The 15,974-nt window shown below is 56.9% G+C and overlaps 1 protein-coding gene across 1 annotated transcript in view; it reads right to left on the bottom strand.

Annotated features, from left to right (window-relative positions):
• Positions 1-15,974, bottom strand: part of LOC108603305 (protein split ends) — a 55,401-nt gene that overhangs the window by 1,734 nt on the left and 37,693 nt on the right. Inside the window, exons 4-8 of the mRNA XM_033294937.1 lie at positions 13,490-15,899; positions 12,498-13,277; positions 8,844-12,440; positions 2,804-8,756; positions 3-2,749 (exon numbers count right to left, since the gene is read on the bottom strand). Coding sequence (XP_033150828.1) covers positions 3-2,749; positions 2,804-8,756; positions 8,844-12,440; positions 12,498-13,277; positions 13,490-15,899 — 15,487 coding nt within the window. The remainder of the gene's footprint in view (positions 1-2; positions 2,750-2,803; positions 8,757-8,843; positions 12,441-12,497; positions 13,278-13,489; positions 15,900-15,974) is intronic.

Raw genomic sequence — 15,974 nt, 5'->3', positions numbered from 1 at the left:
ACCAGGCTTGCATCGTAGGGCGGCATTCCGGGTGGCAGCACCAGCGGCGACACGCGCGGCTGCGCTTGCGGACTAATGTTGGGTATGGCGGTGCGCAGCACTGTAGGGTAAATGAAATGAATTAGTTCCAGTGCTGCTGCTGCTGCTGGTCGAGACTTACCTGCTTGCTGGCCTGGCTTAACGGGCGGCGGACTGCCCACGCTGCCTGGCATTAGCTGCGCCGCAGCCGCCTGTAGAGTGTGCATCATGGGATTGGCTTTGCCATGCGGCGGCGGTGATGGCGTCAGCTGATGTTGCTGTGGCTGCAGATGCGCTGCTGGCTTTTGCTGCAGCAGCAGCGCTGGATGATGCGCCGGCAGTCCAATGAGATTGTGTCCATGCGCTGGCAGCTGCACTGGTGGCGAACTCTTCTGTGGCGGCTTATACAGCTGCTGTGGTTGCTGCTGCTGCTGCTGTGGCGCATAAGCAAAGCCTTGCTTAACCAGCTGTTGTTGTTGTTGTTGTGTTGGTTGCTGTTGCGGCGACAGCACTGAGGCCTTGGAGCTCACCACATGCAATATTTGTGGATGTGTTGTTGTTGGTGCTACCACTGCTGCTTGCTTTATGACCAGCGTTTGTTGTTGCTGTTGCTGTGGCGCTGTTGGTGGCTGCTGCTGCTGCACTGCGCCAATGCGTGGTGAATGCGGTGAGTGCGCTGCTGTTGGCGGCGGTATGTTCACCAGCAAATGTTGCTGCTGCAGGTGACGTGAAATGAGCTGCTGTTGTTGCTGCTGCTGCAGCAATTGTTGCTGTTGTTGCTGTTCAGGCAGCATATGTTGCTGCTTGCTGGGCGTCAATTGCTGCTGCTGCTGTTGTTGTTGCTGCTGCAGATTCTTCTCACGATTTAGCACATGCGCTTTGAGTGGCTGCGGCTGTCGCACATTGCTGAGCTGCGCGTGTTGCAACACGCTGGGCAATGGATTTGCCTGCAGCACCAGCGGCTGCTTGTTCGCCAGCGGCAGCGCCTGCTGCTGTGGCGGCGCCTGTTGCTGCTGCTGCTGCTGTATGATGAGCGTAGGCTGCGTGGGCGTGGCGCTGCTCTTGACCAACACACTCACCGGTTTGTTCAGCAGCTGCGTGGGCGTCGCCTCTTGCACCTGCATGGGCATGGGCTTGTTGCTAAGCGCCGTAATGGGCGTGGTTGGCGCTATGACCGTCGTGCTTAGCTGCAGCTGTTGCTGCTGTAAGTGCTGCTGTTGTTGTTGTTGCTGCTGCTGCTGCAGATGGTGTTGCTGCTGGTGCAGCTGCTGCTGCAGATGTTGATGCGCCTCATTGCTGCTGTTGGCGGGCGCTGCTGCATTTGCTGCTGGCAAATTGCCCTCCTTGACTTGGGGCATGCCGGCGGTGATGATGCCCGTGACTGGATCGATGAGCGCTTTGCTGACAGCATCGGCAGCACCTCCGGTGATCTTCTGCGTGGCTGCTGGCGCAACTGTTTGATGCATTGGTGGCTGCATGGCTGAATTGATGGCCTGATAGGATTCAATTTCAGCAGCTGCAATTGCTTTCTTCTTCGGATGCTGTGGCGTGGGTTTGCTCATGGCCGCGGGCATGGGTAGAGGCAGAGGCAATGGCAATGGAGCGGGCGCGGCTACAGCAACGGGCGTGGGTAGTGGCGGCGGCGCTGCAGGCATTGGCGGCTCCACTATAGACTCCTTCACCTCAACAGCTGGTTGTTGCTGCTGCTGCTGTATTGCTGCTGGTGGCTCATTTACCACAGCAGCTGTTGCTGCTGCTGCTGTTGGCGTTGCAACTGCTGCTGGCTGCTCCTCTTGCTCTGATGGCGACTCACAGGTGGTTTTGCGATCCTTGGAGCGCCTGGGCCGACCCACTGCATTGCTAGTTGCTGGCACATCCGATTTCTTGGTCTGCGCATTGCGTCCGGAGCGACGCGGCGGCGTTTGCGCGCCCTTGGGCACTGGCGTCGTATTGCGCACCACATCCTCAATGATGTCGTCAATGGTGCTGCGATCCTCCTTCTCCTGCAGGCGACGCGACTTGCGCGTATTCATCGACTCCGAGCTGTCTGTATTGTGATCCAGCACTGGCTCTGCTGCTGCGGCTGCTGCTGGTTGCTGCTCAAACTCGCTAATGTTCTTCAGCTTGTTTATGGTCAGAATCAAACGCGGACGCGCATCATCGCTAGTGGCTGCTGTGTTAATTGCTACCTTCACCTTGGGCTCTGCATCGTTGGCATCATCATGGAACTCATAGACGTCCTGGCTGGAGCTCAAGGCTTGATTGCGAGCCTTTTTCTCAGCAGCTGTTGCCACTGGCAGTGACACAATTGCTGCAGCAGGCGCTGGCTGCGCTGCCTGTTGTTGTTGCTGCTGTGCCAGCTGCTGCTGCTGCTGCTGTTGTGCGAGCTGTTGCTGTTGTAGCTGCTGCTGTTGCAGCAACAGATTGCGTGGCGGTCGTCCCTTGCGTCCACGCGTCACTGGCGCCGTCGCGGGTTTTCTCAGACGCGTATGCACGCCATTGTCGCCGGGTGAGAGCAACATTTGCTGCTCGCTGGTTGCGGCTGCTGCTGCTGTTGGCGTAAGCGGCACACCCGCAGTTTGTCGCTTGGCGCCACGTGGCTGTCGTCCACGTTTCGCAGTGCCGCGTGAGCCAGGCGGACGTCCGGGCATGCCCTTGACAGGCAACTGACGCGTCTCAGTTTCATCTTCCGTGTCATGATCATTGGCGGCGGCTGCTGCTGCAGCTGCTGCTGTTGTAACAGCAACTGTTGGCTCGCTTGCTGGCACAGGCGGCAGCTCCAAGCTTGGCAGCTCCATTGCTGCTGGCTGCGGCTGTGGTTGCTGCTGCTGTTGCGGCGCTGGCTGCTGCTGCTGCAGCTTGTTCTCCTTAACTGCAGCTGCTGCTGCTGCTGTTGCTGGATCGAGTTTCTTGATTACACTATCAATGTTCACCTCCTTGGCCGACCAATAGTCGCTGTCCACTTCCTTGGAGTCTTCGATAAGCTCGTCCTGCTTGGGCTGCGATATCTTGATGACATTTTCCTCTGTTAACAACGAGGCTGAAGCGCCTGCTGCTGTCTTTATGACCAGTGGCGAGTTGATGGTTGTTGGCGTGGGCGTGCGTATGACCGAGACGCTCTCTGAGGTCTTCAGCGGCAACACAGAGACGGATACAGACACGGGCGTGGGCGTTGGCTCCACAATTGGTGCTGCTGGCGCTGGCTCCTTGGGCATTGCATAATGCATTGCCTGAGCTGTTGGTGCGGGCACAATCTGCTGCTGCACAATAATCTTTGGTGCTGGTGGCGCGCTTTGTATTACATTCAGCTGCTGTTGTTGTTGCTGCGGCGGCTGCTGCTGTTGTTGTTGTTGTTGTTGCTGCTGCTGTGGTGGACGCACCAGCACTGCAGCTGCATGTTGCTGTTGCTGCGGACTGTGCGCACTTGCATTGCTGCCAGGTGAGCTCAGTTGCTGCTGCTGTCGCTGCTGCAGTGGCTGCTGTTGTGCATAGATTGTCAATGGCTGCGTTGGATGCAATTGCTGCTGCAGCTTTTGTATGTGCAGCTGTTGTTGATGCTGCTGCTGCTGCTGCTGCAAGTGTTGCTGATGTTGTTGCTGCAGCTGTTGCTGTTGTGCTTGGTACTGTTGTTGTCTGGCCTGTTGCATATGATGTTGTTGCATCGGTGACAGCGGCGCTTGTTGCAGCTGCTGCAAGTGTTGCTGCTGCTGCTGTTGTTGTTGCATGTGTTGCACTTGCATATGTTGCTGCTGTGTCTGTGCGCGCTGCTGCTGCGTTGGCGGCTTATGCATTTGCTGCTGCTGCATAAACTTGTGCACATGTTGCTGCTGCTGCTGTTGCACATTCAGCTTGGACAACAACTGCGGCGAATGCTGCTGCTGCTGCTGTTGTTGTTGCTGCTGCTGCTGCATTTGATGCAGCGACTTATGCGGAGGCAGACTGCCCATGGGTGGGGAGCCCACCACTTGGGATTGGCTCGCCTGTTGCGGCTGCACTGTAACCACTTTGCTGATAATTGTCGGATGATGCGACACCGGCAATGGCGGCAGCTTCTGCAGCGGCATGGGCATGGGCAATAGCTGTGGACCAGCGCCAGTTTCAATTACAGACTTGGGTATGCCAGGCGATGATTGCTGCTGCTGTTGCTGGCGTGGCAAGTAGCTGCTGGGAGTTGCAAGCTTAATGCTGCTGCTGGCAGTGGGTGATGTTGTTGTTGCTGCTGCTGCTGCTGTTGCTCGCGCTGTTGGACTTGGCAGCGGACTCATGCTCATATTGCTGTTGCCAGTGGGTGAAGTAAGCAACAGTTGTTGCTGCTGCTGTTGTGGTTGCTGCCTGCCTGGTGGACTCAGCTGTCGATTGGGCGTGCTGCCGCGTCCAGGCGACAGCAGCGGACTATGCGGCGAGGGCGCGCGTATGCCAACCATATAGTTGGCAGCTGCGCCCGCCGGCAACTGTTGCTGCTGCTGCTGGTGTGGCGACAATATGAGATGCGGCACAACGAAATGCGGCGGCTGCTCTGGTATGGAAATGGTGGGTGGCTGCATTATCAACGTCTGTGTGCGCTGTGGCGTCAGTGGTTGCTGCTGTGCCATTGGTGTTGCTGCTGCTGCTGCTGTCGCTTGCTTGGGCGTTGAGGCCAGCGGCATGGACGACTTCTGTGCACTGCTGCTGGGACTGTTGAAGCTGCTGCTGTTGGTCATCACATTGGACAGATCCAGATTGATGACGGGCGTGGCTGGACGACTGGCAACAGTTGCTGCTGCTGCTAGCGGCGAATGCGGCGCCGGCAGCAGAGTTTGCACAGGTTGCACCAGCGGCTGCAACAGTTTGCTTATAGTTGGTGGTTCTATCTTGGCAAGCGTAGAGTTGAGCGTAACTGTTGCTGTTGTTGTTGTTGGCGGCGTTGCTGGCAGCTTGGTTATGACTGTGGGTTGCATTGCTGCTGCTGCTGCTGCTGTTGTTGCCGCTGCTGCTGCTGCTGGTGTGGGCTCCGGCGTTTGCCTCTCTGGCAGCGCTGGCGATTTGCTGTCTTCGGACTTTTCGGACTGCTCGTCTATCTTTAGACTGGGACCACTGCTGTCTGCCTCGTCGGGCGTCTCCTCCGTGTCCGTATCGATTTGCAAGTCACGCTCTGACTGCGGCGTATCCGCCTTGATGTCCAGATCCTCATGCCGCAGACTCTGCACCGCCTTGTTGAGCTCCTCATCCAGCGGCAGACTGACAATCAACGAAGTTATTGCTGGGCTATCATCACGCTGCTCCGGCTCCGGTTCAGCATCAGTTTCTGGCTCTGGATCGGCAATCTCAGCGACTGCTGCTTCGATTGCCTTGGCGGCCAGCGCTGCTTCCTCGTCGGGCTCAGAGACAACAGCCTCGCTAGCGCTGGCGCTTACACTCGACATGTCATCCATGCCGTCCAGCGAGTAATCCGCAGTGGAGGAAGTGCCAAAGCTTTCGCCCAGCAGCGCAGAGACTGCGCTCTCGGTCTCCTCCTGCGAAATGGTCACGCGCGATTTGCTGTCCTCCAGTTTTTCGTGCACTTTGAGCGCGGCTGGTGGTGAGGCCACTGGTATCTTGGGCTCGTCGCTAAGCAGACTGTTGCTCTGCAGCTCCACAGCAATGGACTGCACAGCGGACTCGCTGATCTTGTCATCCAGTTTGCCATCGAAGCCGGGTATGAAAATTTCCTTCTTCTTTCCAGCCGTGGGCGAGTTGTTGTTGTCAGCTGTGGCGGCGGCGGCTGCTGCTGCTGCTGCTGAGGTGGAGGAGGTGGGTGTGGTCACCAGTGGCGCAATGCTGCTGCTCTTGCTGCTCACGGGCGTGTCAGTCGCAGCTTGACTTTGACCTGTGGTTGGTGTCTTGGGTATGGGACTAATCAGCCGCGAATTCTCACGCGCTGGCGAAGGCGTCTCCGCTTTGGCGATTGGTATCAAGCGATTGTTGCTGATGGTCATGCTGGGCGGCAACGGCAGCGTCACTGGCAGCGTTAGTGGCAGCTTAATGGGCAACGAGGGCACCTCATCATCGTCGCCAAGCAAACAGGGCAGACTGGGTGAAGGTTTGCATAGATTTTGTTGCTTCTTCTCCTGATATTCGGGATGCTTGGAGGCCGATTGTATGTTGATGTTGAGCAAGTTGACGGACAAGCCTTTGGGTGACAGCTGCATGGGAATGGGCACAGTGCAGCTCTCGCGTCGCTGCTGCAACTGTTGCTGTTGCTGCTGCTGCTTCTCTTGGCGTTCCTCCTTGGAGCGCTTCTTCTTCTTCTTTTTGTCTCTGCTCTTGTGTGTGGAGCAGCTTTCCTTCTCAGCCTTTTCGCTGCTCTGCTGCGGCGGCGGCTGCTCCACTGCATTGCCATTGTCTTCGTTGTCGGAGAAGCGGAACACATCGGTCATGTCGCTGCGATAGGTTGTTGCTGTCGAGGGCGTTGCGTCTTCATTGTCATCCATAAGCTGCGCCTCCAGCGCACGACCCGCCTCGTCCATGTCCACGCTGTTGTCATCGTCCAGTTTGCTGGCCGCTTGTTGCTGCTGCTGCTGCTCTTTCTGCTGCTGCTGCAACTGTTGCTCGCGTGCATTTTTCTCGCGTCGCTTCTTCTCGCGCTTCTCCTTGCGATGACGCTCGCGTTCGCTGCGCTCCTGCTCCAGCTCGTCCTGCTGCTCCTTGCTGGCATCCTGCTTAAAGTTTTGCAACGCTGCTGAGACCATCGGACCGCTGTTGTTGTTGCTGCTGCTGCTGCTGCCGCTGCCAATTGCAGGCAGCTTGGCATCCAGCTGCTGCTCATCCAGCTGCTGTGGCTCCTCCTCTTCCTCCTCCTCGTCGGAGATAATGCCAAATATGTCCTCCATTTTGTCCTCGCTGCGCTTGACTGTTGGTGTTGCAGGCGTCGCTGGCAGCGTGTTGCTGCTGAAACGCGTTGAGTTGTCCAGACTTTTCGATTTCTTGGACTTCTTCAACCGATGACGCTCCTCCTTGGACAGCTTTTCGCTGCTCAGCTGATCCACAGAGCCGGCGGCGTTGTTGGCTTCGCTTAAGCGCAGCTTGTCGCGCTTCTTCTCCTTGCGCTCCTTGTGCTTGCGTCGCTCGGTGCTGCACACAGGCAACACAGTGGGCGACTCCAGAGCAGGCACAGTGGGCGTTGGCGGCGCTGGCTCCGTCTTGAGCAAATCAAAGCCGGGCTTGGAGTTGAGCTCGGGCAGCGGAGAACTCGCTCTGATTTCCTCCGCTTCGGGCGTCTTGGGGCGTCGCTTGCTCTTCTTGTGCTTCTTGCGCGACTCTGGCGAGTACTCCTTGAGCTTGGCTGGCGGCGTCTCTCGCTGCTCGGCAAAGCTGTAGCTGTTATTGAAATACTCCTTGAACTCCTGCTTGAACTCGCTCTTGGGCTTGCGCTCGTCTGTGGACGAATGCGAATCATGACGCGACTTGAGCTCCAGTTCATGTTTTTCTGCTGCTGCTGCTGGTTGCTGCTCTTGCTTTTGTGGCTGTGGCAGCTCCATATCCGCATCCGCATCCGAGTGCTGCTCCTGCTTGACTTCTGGTGGCTCCTGCTTCACCAGCGGCGACTCTTGCTGCGTCTGCTGTTGCTGCTGCTGCTGATCAGGCGCTGCTGGCTGAGATTGCGACTCCGAGTCGGAGGCAATGCGCGTCGAGTGGGAATTGCGCTTCATTAGACGCATTGGTCCCATTACACGCCGGATCTCATCCTCGGAGCTATCGTCGCCATCATCATCGCACAGGCGACGCAGCTGCTGACGCATGCGACTTGCTTGCAACGCAGCGGCGGCGTTCACGGCCGCCTGCTCCTCATCCACATCCGCATCAGAGTCGGAGAAGATGCGACTGTGCGGCAGCTTGCGATAATGCCCATCGGTATCCTCATCGGAGCTGCTCAAGCCGCGATAGCTGCTGCTGTTGCGATGCATATGATGCAGCCGATCCTCGAACTCGGTGTCGCTGTCGCCGTCGTAGCTCAGGCTGCGCTTCTTCTTGGCGCGCGACTGCTTCAGCTGCGAGAACTTGGCCTTGATCTTCTTCTCCTCCGCCTGGCGCTGCATGTTCTTGCAGCTGCGCGCCTTGACCTTGTCGTACATGGACACATGCACATCGTCGTCGGGTATATCGAAGATTGAATGCTTCTTGGAGAGATCATCGGTGTCGTCCGAGTCGGCGGAGCTCAGCATAAGCCGGCGCAGTGATTTGCCCTCATCCGAACCGCGTGACGATTTGCGTCCATCCGAACCGCGTGAGGATTTGCGTCCATCTGAGCCACGTGAGGACTTGCGTCCATCTGAGCCACGCGACGACTTGCGCTCATCCGAGCCGCGTGACGATTTGCGCTCAATGCTGCGTCGATGTTGCTGCTGGTGCTGCTGCAACTGTTGCTGCTGTGGCGTCTTGTGATTCGCCAATTCGCCAGCTGAGCTGCGTCTATGCGTATTGTGGCTGGGCTCCTCATCCGTGGACTTGGTAGACTCCGCCACTGAGTGACGCTTCTTCTCGCGCTGATGATGATCACGATCGCGTTTGCTGCGATGACGCGATGAGCTCGAGCTGCTGCCATGATGATGATGGTCTCGCTGGGAAGAGGATGAAGATTTGTGTGTGGAGTGCTGCTGCTGCTGCTCTGTGGGCTGCTGTTGCTCTTCTTCGCTTGTCTGCATTGGTTGTGGTTGCTGTGGCTGTTTGACAGCAACTGTTGCTGCTGTTTCCACTGTCTTAGCTGTTGGTGTTGCAGCTGTGGCTGGTATTGCCACCTTTGCAGTTGCTGTTGCAGCTTTTGTTGGCGTTGCAGTTGCTGTTGCAGTTTTTGTTGGCGTTGCCGCAGTTGCTGTTGTTGTCGTAGTTGTGGTTGCTGCTGCAGTTGTTGTTGTTGTCGTTGCATCGCTGCTGCCTTTGCTGTGATGCTTGTCACGCCGATGATGCCTGGAGCTGCTGCCGTGATGCGAGGAGCTGGACTTTGAGCTGCTCTTCTCATCCTTGCCACCGCCACTGCTGCAGCTGCTTTTGTGCTCCTTGGAGTCACGTCGATCGCCCATATTGCTGCGATGATGATTGTTGCTGCTGCTGCTATGGCCATGCGCATGGCTATTGCTGTGGCCATGGCTATGGCTGTTGCTGTGACTGTGGCTGTTGCTGTGATTGTGGCTGCTGCTGCTGCTGTGACTGTTGCTGTGAGCGTGACCGCTGCTGCTGCCGTCCAGACGCAAACGCTTTACATAATCCTCATGCTGCTGCTGCTGCTGATGTTGCTGCTGCTGCTGCGTATTGCCGCTGCTGCTGTGATTGCTTTCCTGTGAGCTCAGGCGACGCTTGTTGTGATGACGCGGCGGCGTTGCTCGTGAGGATTTGCGAGATCGCTCTTTGCTGTTGCCTCTGCTGTTGCTGCTGTTGTTGCTGTGTTTGACGTCAGCAACTGTTGCTGTTGGCGCGCTGATTGCTGACGCTGCTGCAGTTGTGGCTGCGACTGTTGCTGTGGTGACCGCATTTTCTTTGTTATGCTGCCGCTCGCTGTCGCTGTTGGAGGCGTTCGGGGTTTGGGGCGTGGCATTGTGGGCGTAGAAGCTGCTGGCCTCGCTGCTCGCATCGGCTTTGTTCTTGTGATAAACTGAGAGATCTCGCATGCGAGCAAGTCGTGATTCCTGTTCTCGCTGCTCTTGCTCTCGTTTCTCCTTCTCACGTTGCTGCTCTTGCTCACGCTTCTCTTTCTCACGCTGCTCTTTCTCCCGCTTCTCCTTCTCACGCTCTTCACGCTCGCGCTCTCGTTCCTTTTCCTTCTCCTCTTTGGCTTTGCGCTCTTCACGCTCGCGCTCCTCTTGCGCTTTTCGCTCTTTCTCCTTCTCCTCACGCTCTTGCTGCTTGCGCGATTCCTTCTCACGTCGCTCACGCTCTTGTCGCTCCTTCAGCGCTGCCTTCTCCTTTTCACGCTCCTTCTCACGTTTCTCCGTATCAGAGTCGCTGCTGCCATCTTCCACCTTGGGCGTGGCCTTGGGCGACTTGGAGGATACCGAGGTGTTGGAATTCTTGCGCTTCTCCGATGAGCTGCGCTTGGATTTCTTTTCACTATCCGAGCGACTGTTGTGCCGCGAGCTCGAACTATGCGACTTATCACTGGAGCTGGACTTGGATTTGGAACTGCTGCTGCTCGTAGCAGGCTTGGAGCTTGACTTCGTTTCAGGCTCATCCGGCGTAGACTTTGTAGATGTTGCTGACGTCTTTGTGGATGTTGTTGAAGTCTTTGTGGCTGCTGTTGCAGCTGTTGATGTTTTTGTTATTGATGTTGTTGAGGAACTAGTACCGTTAGCAGCTGAGCTACTGCTGTTGGGTTTGGAGTGGGGATTGGAATGGCCCGGCACCGATGCAGATTTCTGCAGCGCAGCGCGCGACTCACTGCTGCTGGCAGCGGGCACACTAAGACTTTTGCTAAGTGGTTGCTGCTGTGCAGGCGTGGTTGCTGTTGCTGATGTGACTGTTGCTGACGGCGGTGCCTTAAGCTTGGGCGATTCCGGTGGTGGTGGCGGTGCTGGCGCGGGCGCTGCGGTATTCGGCAGAGGCGGGTGACTGGGAAACGGATATTGCAGCCCTTTGGGGCAACTTGCTGCTGCTCCTACTGCTGCTGATGCGCCCGCTATTGCTGCTGTGCTGGCCGAGAGTGTTGCCGCTGTTAGGCCAATGCTGCTGCTGGCGCTGCCGCTTTTGCAAGCTGCATTCACCACCGACGGCGAGGGCGATGGGCTGTTGTAGGGCGAGATTGAAGCATGCGGCGAGTTCATGGGCGACAAGCTGCTCAGACGTTGCAGCAAGCCGCTGCTGCTGCTGCTGCTCTTGCTGCCGACAGCAATAGCATTGCTGCTGCTGCTGCCGCCGCTGGCGCTGCTCATACAGTTGCCTATGATGGGCGTAGTCTTGGCAGCAGCCAGATTCGGCAAAGCGGGTGAGGTGTTGCCGCTGCCACCGAAGCGCGCATTGGCCACTGTGGAGTTGGCGCCGAACTCATTGCTGGCGGGCTCGTACCATTGGTTCTTCTTCAGGCGCTGAAAGTCGTCGTCGAAGACGGACTTCTTGGCCAACAGCGACTTGACTATATCCGATGGCTGCAGCTCATCAATGTCCAGGAACTTGTGGCGTGAATTGCTGGTGGTGCTGCAGACAGTGCCGCTGGAGCTGTTGCTGTCGCCGGAGCGCGCCTGATGCGCGGCGCCACTGAGATTGGAGCTGTGCATGCCAAGCTGCCAGCTGGGCGTGCTCGAGTGGCCATGGCCATGTCCATGGCTGGGCTGTGTGGCGCTGCTGCTGCTGCCGCCGCCGCTCCAGCGCTCGTAGTTCTCCTCGAAGTTGCGCAGACGCTCATCCAGCGACGGACTGCCGCCTGCTTGGCCGCTGGGCACATCCGAGTCGCTGGAGTTGGAGCTAAGCGAGCGCGGACGCACTGGACTGCCCATGAGACTAATTGAGATGGACTGCTCGCGTTCCTTCGGCTCTCGTGACTGCTGTGAATGATGTGACTGTTGCTGCTGCTGCTGCTGGTGATTGTTGTTGTTATGATGATTGGAACGCCAATAGCGCGAGGAGGGACTGGGTAAGAAGCCGGAGCTGCTGCCATTGCCGCCGCCACCGCGGCTGCTGCCCAAATCGTTCGAGCCGGAGCCACTGAGACTAGAGTTGTTGTTGTTGTTGTTGCTGCTGCTGCTTCTTCTGTCGCCGTCGCCGGACAGCAGCGTTGCCGATGTTGAGCTGAGCTGCTGGAGGTAGCTGCCAACGCCGAGATTGCAGCTGCTGCTGGTAATTGGACTGTGTGGCTCTTTGAAGAACTGTATGCCATACTTGGGCAACGGCATCCACATGAGCACACGCGGCTCGTTGCGTGGCGGCATACGACGCGGATCGGAGGGCAGCACTTCGGGCCGCTCGTCGCAGAGCGGCGTGCCGGGTCGCGAGCCGTCGGCGCTTTCGCCACCGCTGGCCTCGTGCGAGTGATGGGAATGTAGCTGATGGCCACGACCACGCGAGGCATGATGATGATAGTCATCGTTGGGCGTGGGTGCGGCCAATGAGGCCAAACTGGCAATGCTGCTGCTCGAGTTCGACTGCAGCGACTGCGAGCGACTGTCGTTGACGCGACGTCGCTTGGCTGCCAGCGAAGCGTTCAACAGATGCTGCTGGTCCATGCTGCTGGCACCGACCAGACCATGCCGAAAGGCAGAGGAACTGGACAGCGCCGACAGCGCGCCAACATCGATCGAGGGGCGACGACAGCTGATCATCATGCTATGATGCTGCGATGAAGGCGGCGGTGGCGCAATTGCATTGAATTTGGCATCGGAGGCGCGACGTAAATCGCTCTTGCGATTGAAAGGATCAACATCACAGTTGGAGCGCGGGCTTGGAAAGCTGGGCTTGCTATAGCCACCGTCGCTTGAATCCAACTGCAAACAAAAGAAAGTTAATAAATGCTTGGGTGAGTTTGAACGATTTGCACTTACGCCACTCGCATTGGCATTGGCATGATGATTGTAGGGGTGATGATGATGGTAATCCATTTTAATGCGCTTGCGCGGACTAACCATGCCCTCATCACCACTGGACGGGCATTCATCCAACGTCACTGACTCCACAGACATTCCATAGCGCGCTGCATGCATTGAGGGCTTTGCACTACGACGACGCATCAATCCACTGGTGCCAACAGGAATGCCATCGATGCTGCTGCTTCTGCTGCTGTTGTTGATGTTGTTGTTGTTATGCAGCAGCTCGAGCGGATCACTGCTGGTGGGCGTCGATGGGCCTTGGCGTGCTACAACTGGCGAGTCGCAGCGCAAGGATGTGGGCGATGCCATCTCCTCCTGCGGCGTCTGACTGTTGCACTCCTCAATGCTGCGAAAGCGTCGACCCGTCGTTGCCACATCATTGAAGTCAAAGTCGCGCGTATTGCGCGCCATGCGCTGCTTTGCCTGCACCAAAGCTGCCGGCGACATTGGCATATTGCTTTGAGTAGTGACAGCAGCAATGCTGCCGCTGCTGTTGCTGCTGCTAGTGTTGCAAGTGCTGCTGCTTGTCGCTGTGGAGCTGGTGGTGGAGCTAGTGCTGGGCGCTGGCATTGCGGTGCTGCTGGGTGTGCTGTTGCCGCTGCTGGGCGCAGCACTGGGCGTATTGCCGCCTGAGGAGCAGCCATCGTTGCTGTTCTGATGCCGACTGAATGAGGAGGCTCGTGAACGTGACTGCGACGACTCGTAACGATTGAAGCGTGAAGAGGCAGCGGCTGCAAAAAATAAAAAGAATTTATTATGACAAACAATTCAAAGTAAAGTTTCTACTTATTGCACTTACTCGCATTGGGCTGCTGACTCAGCGGCTGTTGTGGTGGTTGCTGTTGCTGCTGCGTCGACTGCTGTTGCTGCTGCTGTGGCGGCTGCTGTGCTTGTTGTTGCTGCTGCGCTGCTTGCTGCTGGCTCGCCGCTGCTTGTTGTGGCTGCTCCTGCTTCTGTTGCTTCTCCTGCTTATCGTGGAACGCATCCTGACATTCACGCGAAGCAAAGTCCACTTGGAGTCGCCGGCCGCGCATTAGCGTGCCACGCATATCCTTGACTGCCGCCTGAGCATTCTGCACCTGATCGTAGAGCACCAAAGCCAATTGTCGACTGCGATCGATGCTGACTTTGGTCACAGTGCCGAAGCGTGTGAACTGCGATTGCAGAAACGACTCCGAGACCTTCTCGCCAACGCCGTCGATCCAAACACAATTCGTTGGCATCGATTTGCCAAAGCCCAACTTGATGCGATTGCTACCCAGATGCTCGCCATCCATTTTGCGCATGGCCTTCACCACGGACACAATATCGGAATACTGACAAAAGGCATAGGCATTGAGTCCCTGCTTCTTGATGTCGATCTCAATGATCTCGCCAAAGGGCTCGAAATGCACGCGCAGCTCACTCGACGTTATGTCCTTCTCCAGATTGCCAATGAAGAGCGTGCGCGTCGACTTGGGATGATACTCATCCAGCTCAGCTTCGTAGGGGCGAAACTCATTGTCCTCGACATCGTAGCCCTGGTAGGGCTCCACCTCAATCTTGCAGCCAAAGAAGTGCTTGTCATGCGAAACTTCGAGCGCCTTCTCCACGTCGTCGGGCTTCTTGAAACAGACGAGCGCATAGCGCTCCGAGTTCTGTCCCACCACCTTGACCCACGTGACCTTGCCGTGCTTTTTGTACTCGTGAAAGAGACCATCCTTGAGAGATGTGTCCGAGGAACGTGCGGGCAGGTTGCGTACTCGTATCGCCAGCGGCCGATTGTCTTCGGAATGCACCACCGGATTGGCCGTCAGACATGTAGCGCTCGATATGCTGCTCGTGGAGCAGCTGCTCGATGACGATGAGCCGCCACCACCACCTCCACCACCACTGGGATTAACAGCGCTGCTGCCAGCTGCCACCGCCGCGGCTGCTGCTGCTGCGCACGACTGTAGACTGCGTGAGCTGCGGGATGTTGTCGCATCCGCACAATTGCCCGATACGGGGCTGGACGCGTGCGAATGCGATGAGGAGTGCGAGCTGGATGAGCTATGCGAGCTGCTGTAGCTGCTCGGCGAACGCGAATGCGAGCGACTCGACGATGTTGTGCTGCGTCCATGCAGATGATGACGCGGCGCTCGCACCATGGCTTGGCCATGGCAACTACTACTACTACTGCCATTGCCGTTGTCCACAGCGGCAGCAAGTGCAGCAGCCATATTTAGAATATCACCACTGCCGCTGCCTATTGTAGGCGTTGCTGCTGCTTCTGTTGTTTCAGCTGCCGCTGCCGCTGCTGTTGTTGTTGTTGTTTCTGCTGCTGCTGCTACTGCTTCGGTTGTTGTTGTTGTTTCTGTTGCTGCAATTGGCATCGTTGGAGTGGCCGTGTTTATTGTATTATTTAAACTATTACTACTAAAACTATGGTTTGTGATTGTACTTGTTGTTGTTGTTGCCGTCGTCGTCTCCGGCGTCGCCGTCGCCACCATCACCTGCGCTCCTGGCGACTCGGAGCCGCAGCTTGTTGCTGCTTCTGCCGCTGCTGCTGCCGACGCATTGAGCAGCTTATTTAACTTGCTTACGCCAGCCATATTACGATCTTGTTGCAACAGCAATTTGCGTGCACAATTTAAGGGCGGCGACTCATCCGCAGCGCTGCCAGCATAAGCGACGCTGCGATGCATGGCGGTGGTGCCGCCGCCGCCTTGCGCTTGATGCGTGTGGGCGGGTGATGAGTACGAGGCGGATGTGTTGTTGTTGCTGTTGCTGCTGGCAGCAGAGCTGCTGCTGCTGCTGTTGGTGTTGTTGTAGTGGTGTTGCTGCTGCTGCTGTGAATGATTGTTGCTGCTGTTGGTTGAGCTCATTATGCTGCCACCAACTGTCGCTGCTGCTGCTGCTGGTGCAACAACATTGCCAGTGCCACCACCAGGACTCTTTAGATGCGCTGTCGCCGCAGCAGCAACTTCGTACCATGACTGCGATACGCGTGTGTTTTGGTTAATGTTGTTGTTGTTGCTGCGATCGCCCAACGCTTGTGGCGGCACTGGCGCTGCTCCAGCCGTAGCCGTTGTGGCTGCCGTCGTTGCTGTCGTCGTGTTGCTGTTGCTACTGCTGACACCAACTGCTGTTGTTGCTGTTGTTGTTGCTGCCGCCGTTGTGGTTGTGGCTGCTGCTGCTGCTGAACCATTCCTATATAGGCGATCTCTTGCGCGTGATCGTTCACTATTATTATTGTTATTGTTATTATTGTTGTTAACAGTTGTTGTTGTTGTTGCTGCTGCTGCTGCGGGTACTGCGCTGGCGGCTTGATAGACTAGGCGACTGCGATCGTAGTAGTTCCTTTCGAAGCTATTTGTCGGTGGTTCCTCTGTAGACCTGCAATTAAAATCAAATACACTTCATTAATAAACTATTCATTTTCTTATAAGTTATTCTATTTTGTGTTAAACT

This window comes from Drosophila busckii, chromosome 2L (assembly GCF_011750605.1).
Source record: "Drosophila busckii strain San Diego stock center, stock number 13000-0081.31 chromosome 2L, ASM1175060v1, whole genome shotgun sequence".
Classification (NCBI taxonomy): Eukaryota; Metazoa; Arthropoda; class Insecta; order Diptera; family Drosophilidae; genus Drosophila; species Drosophila busckii.
Note: the sequence above shows the minus strand (reverse complement) of the source record. Positions and strands in the feature narration are given on the sequence as shown.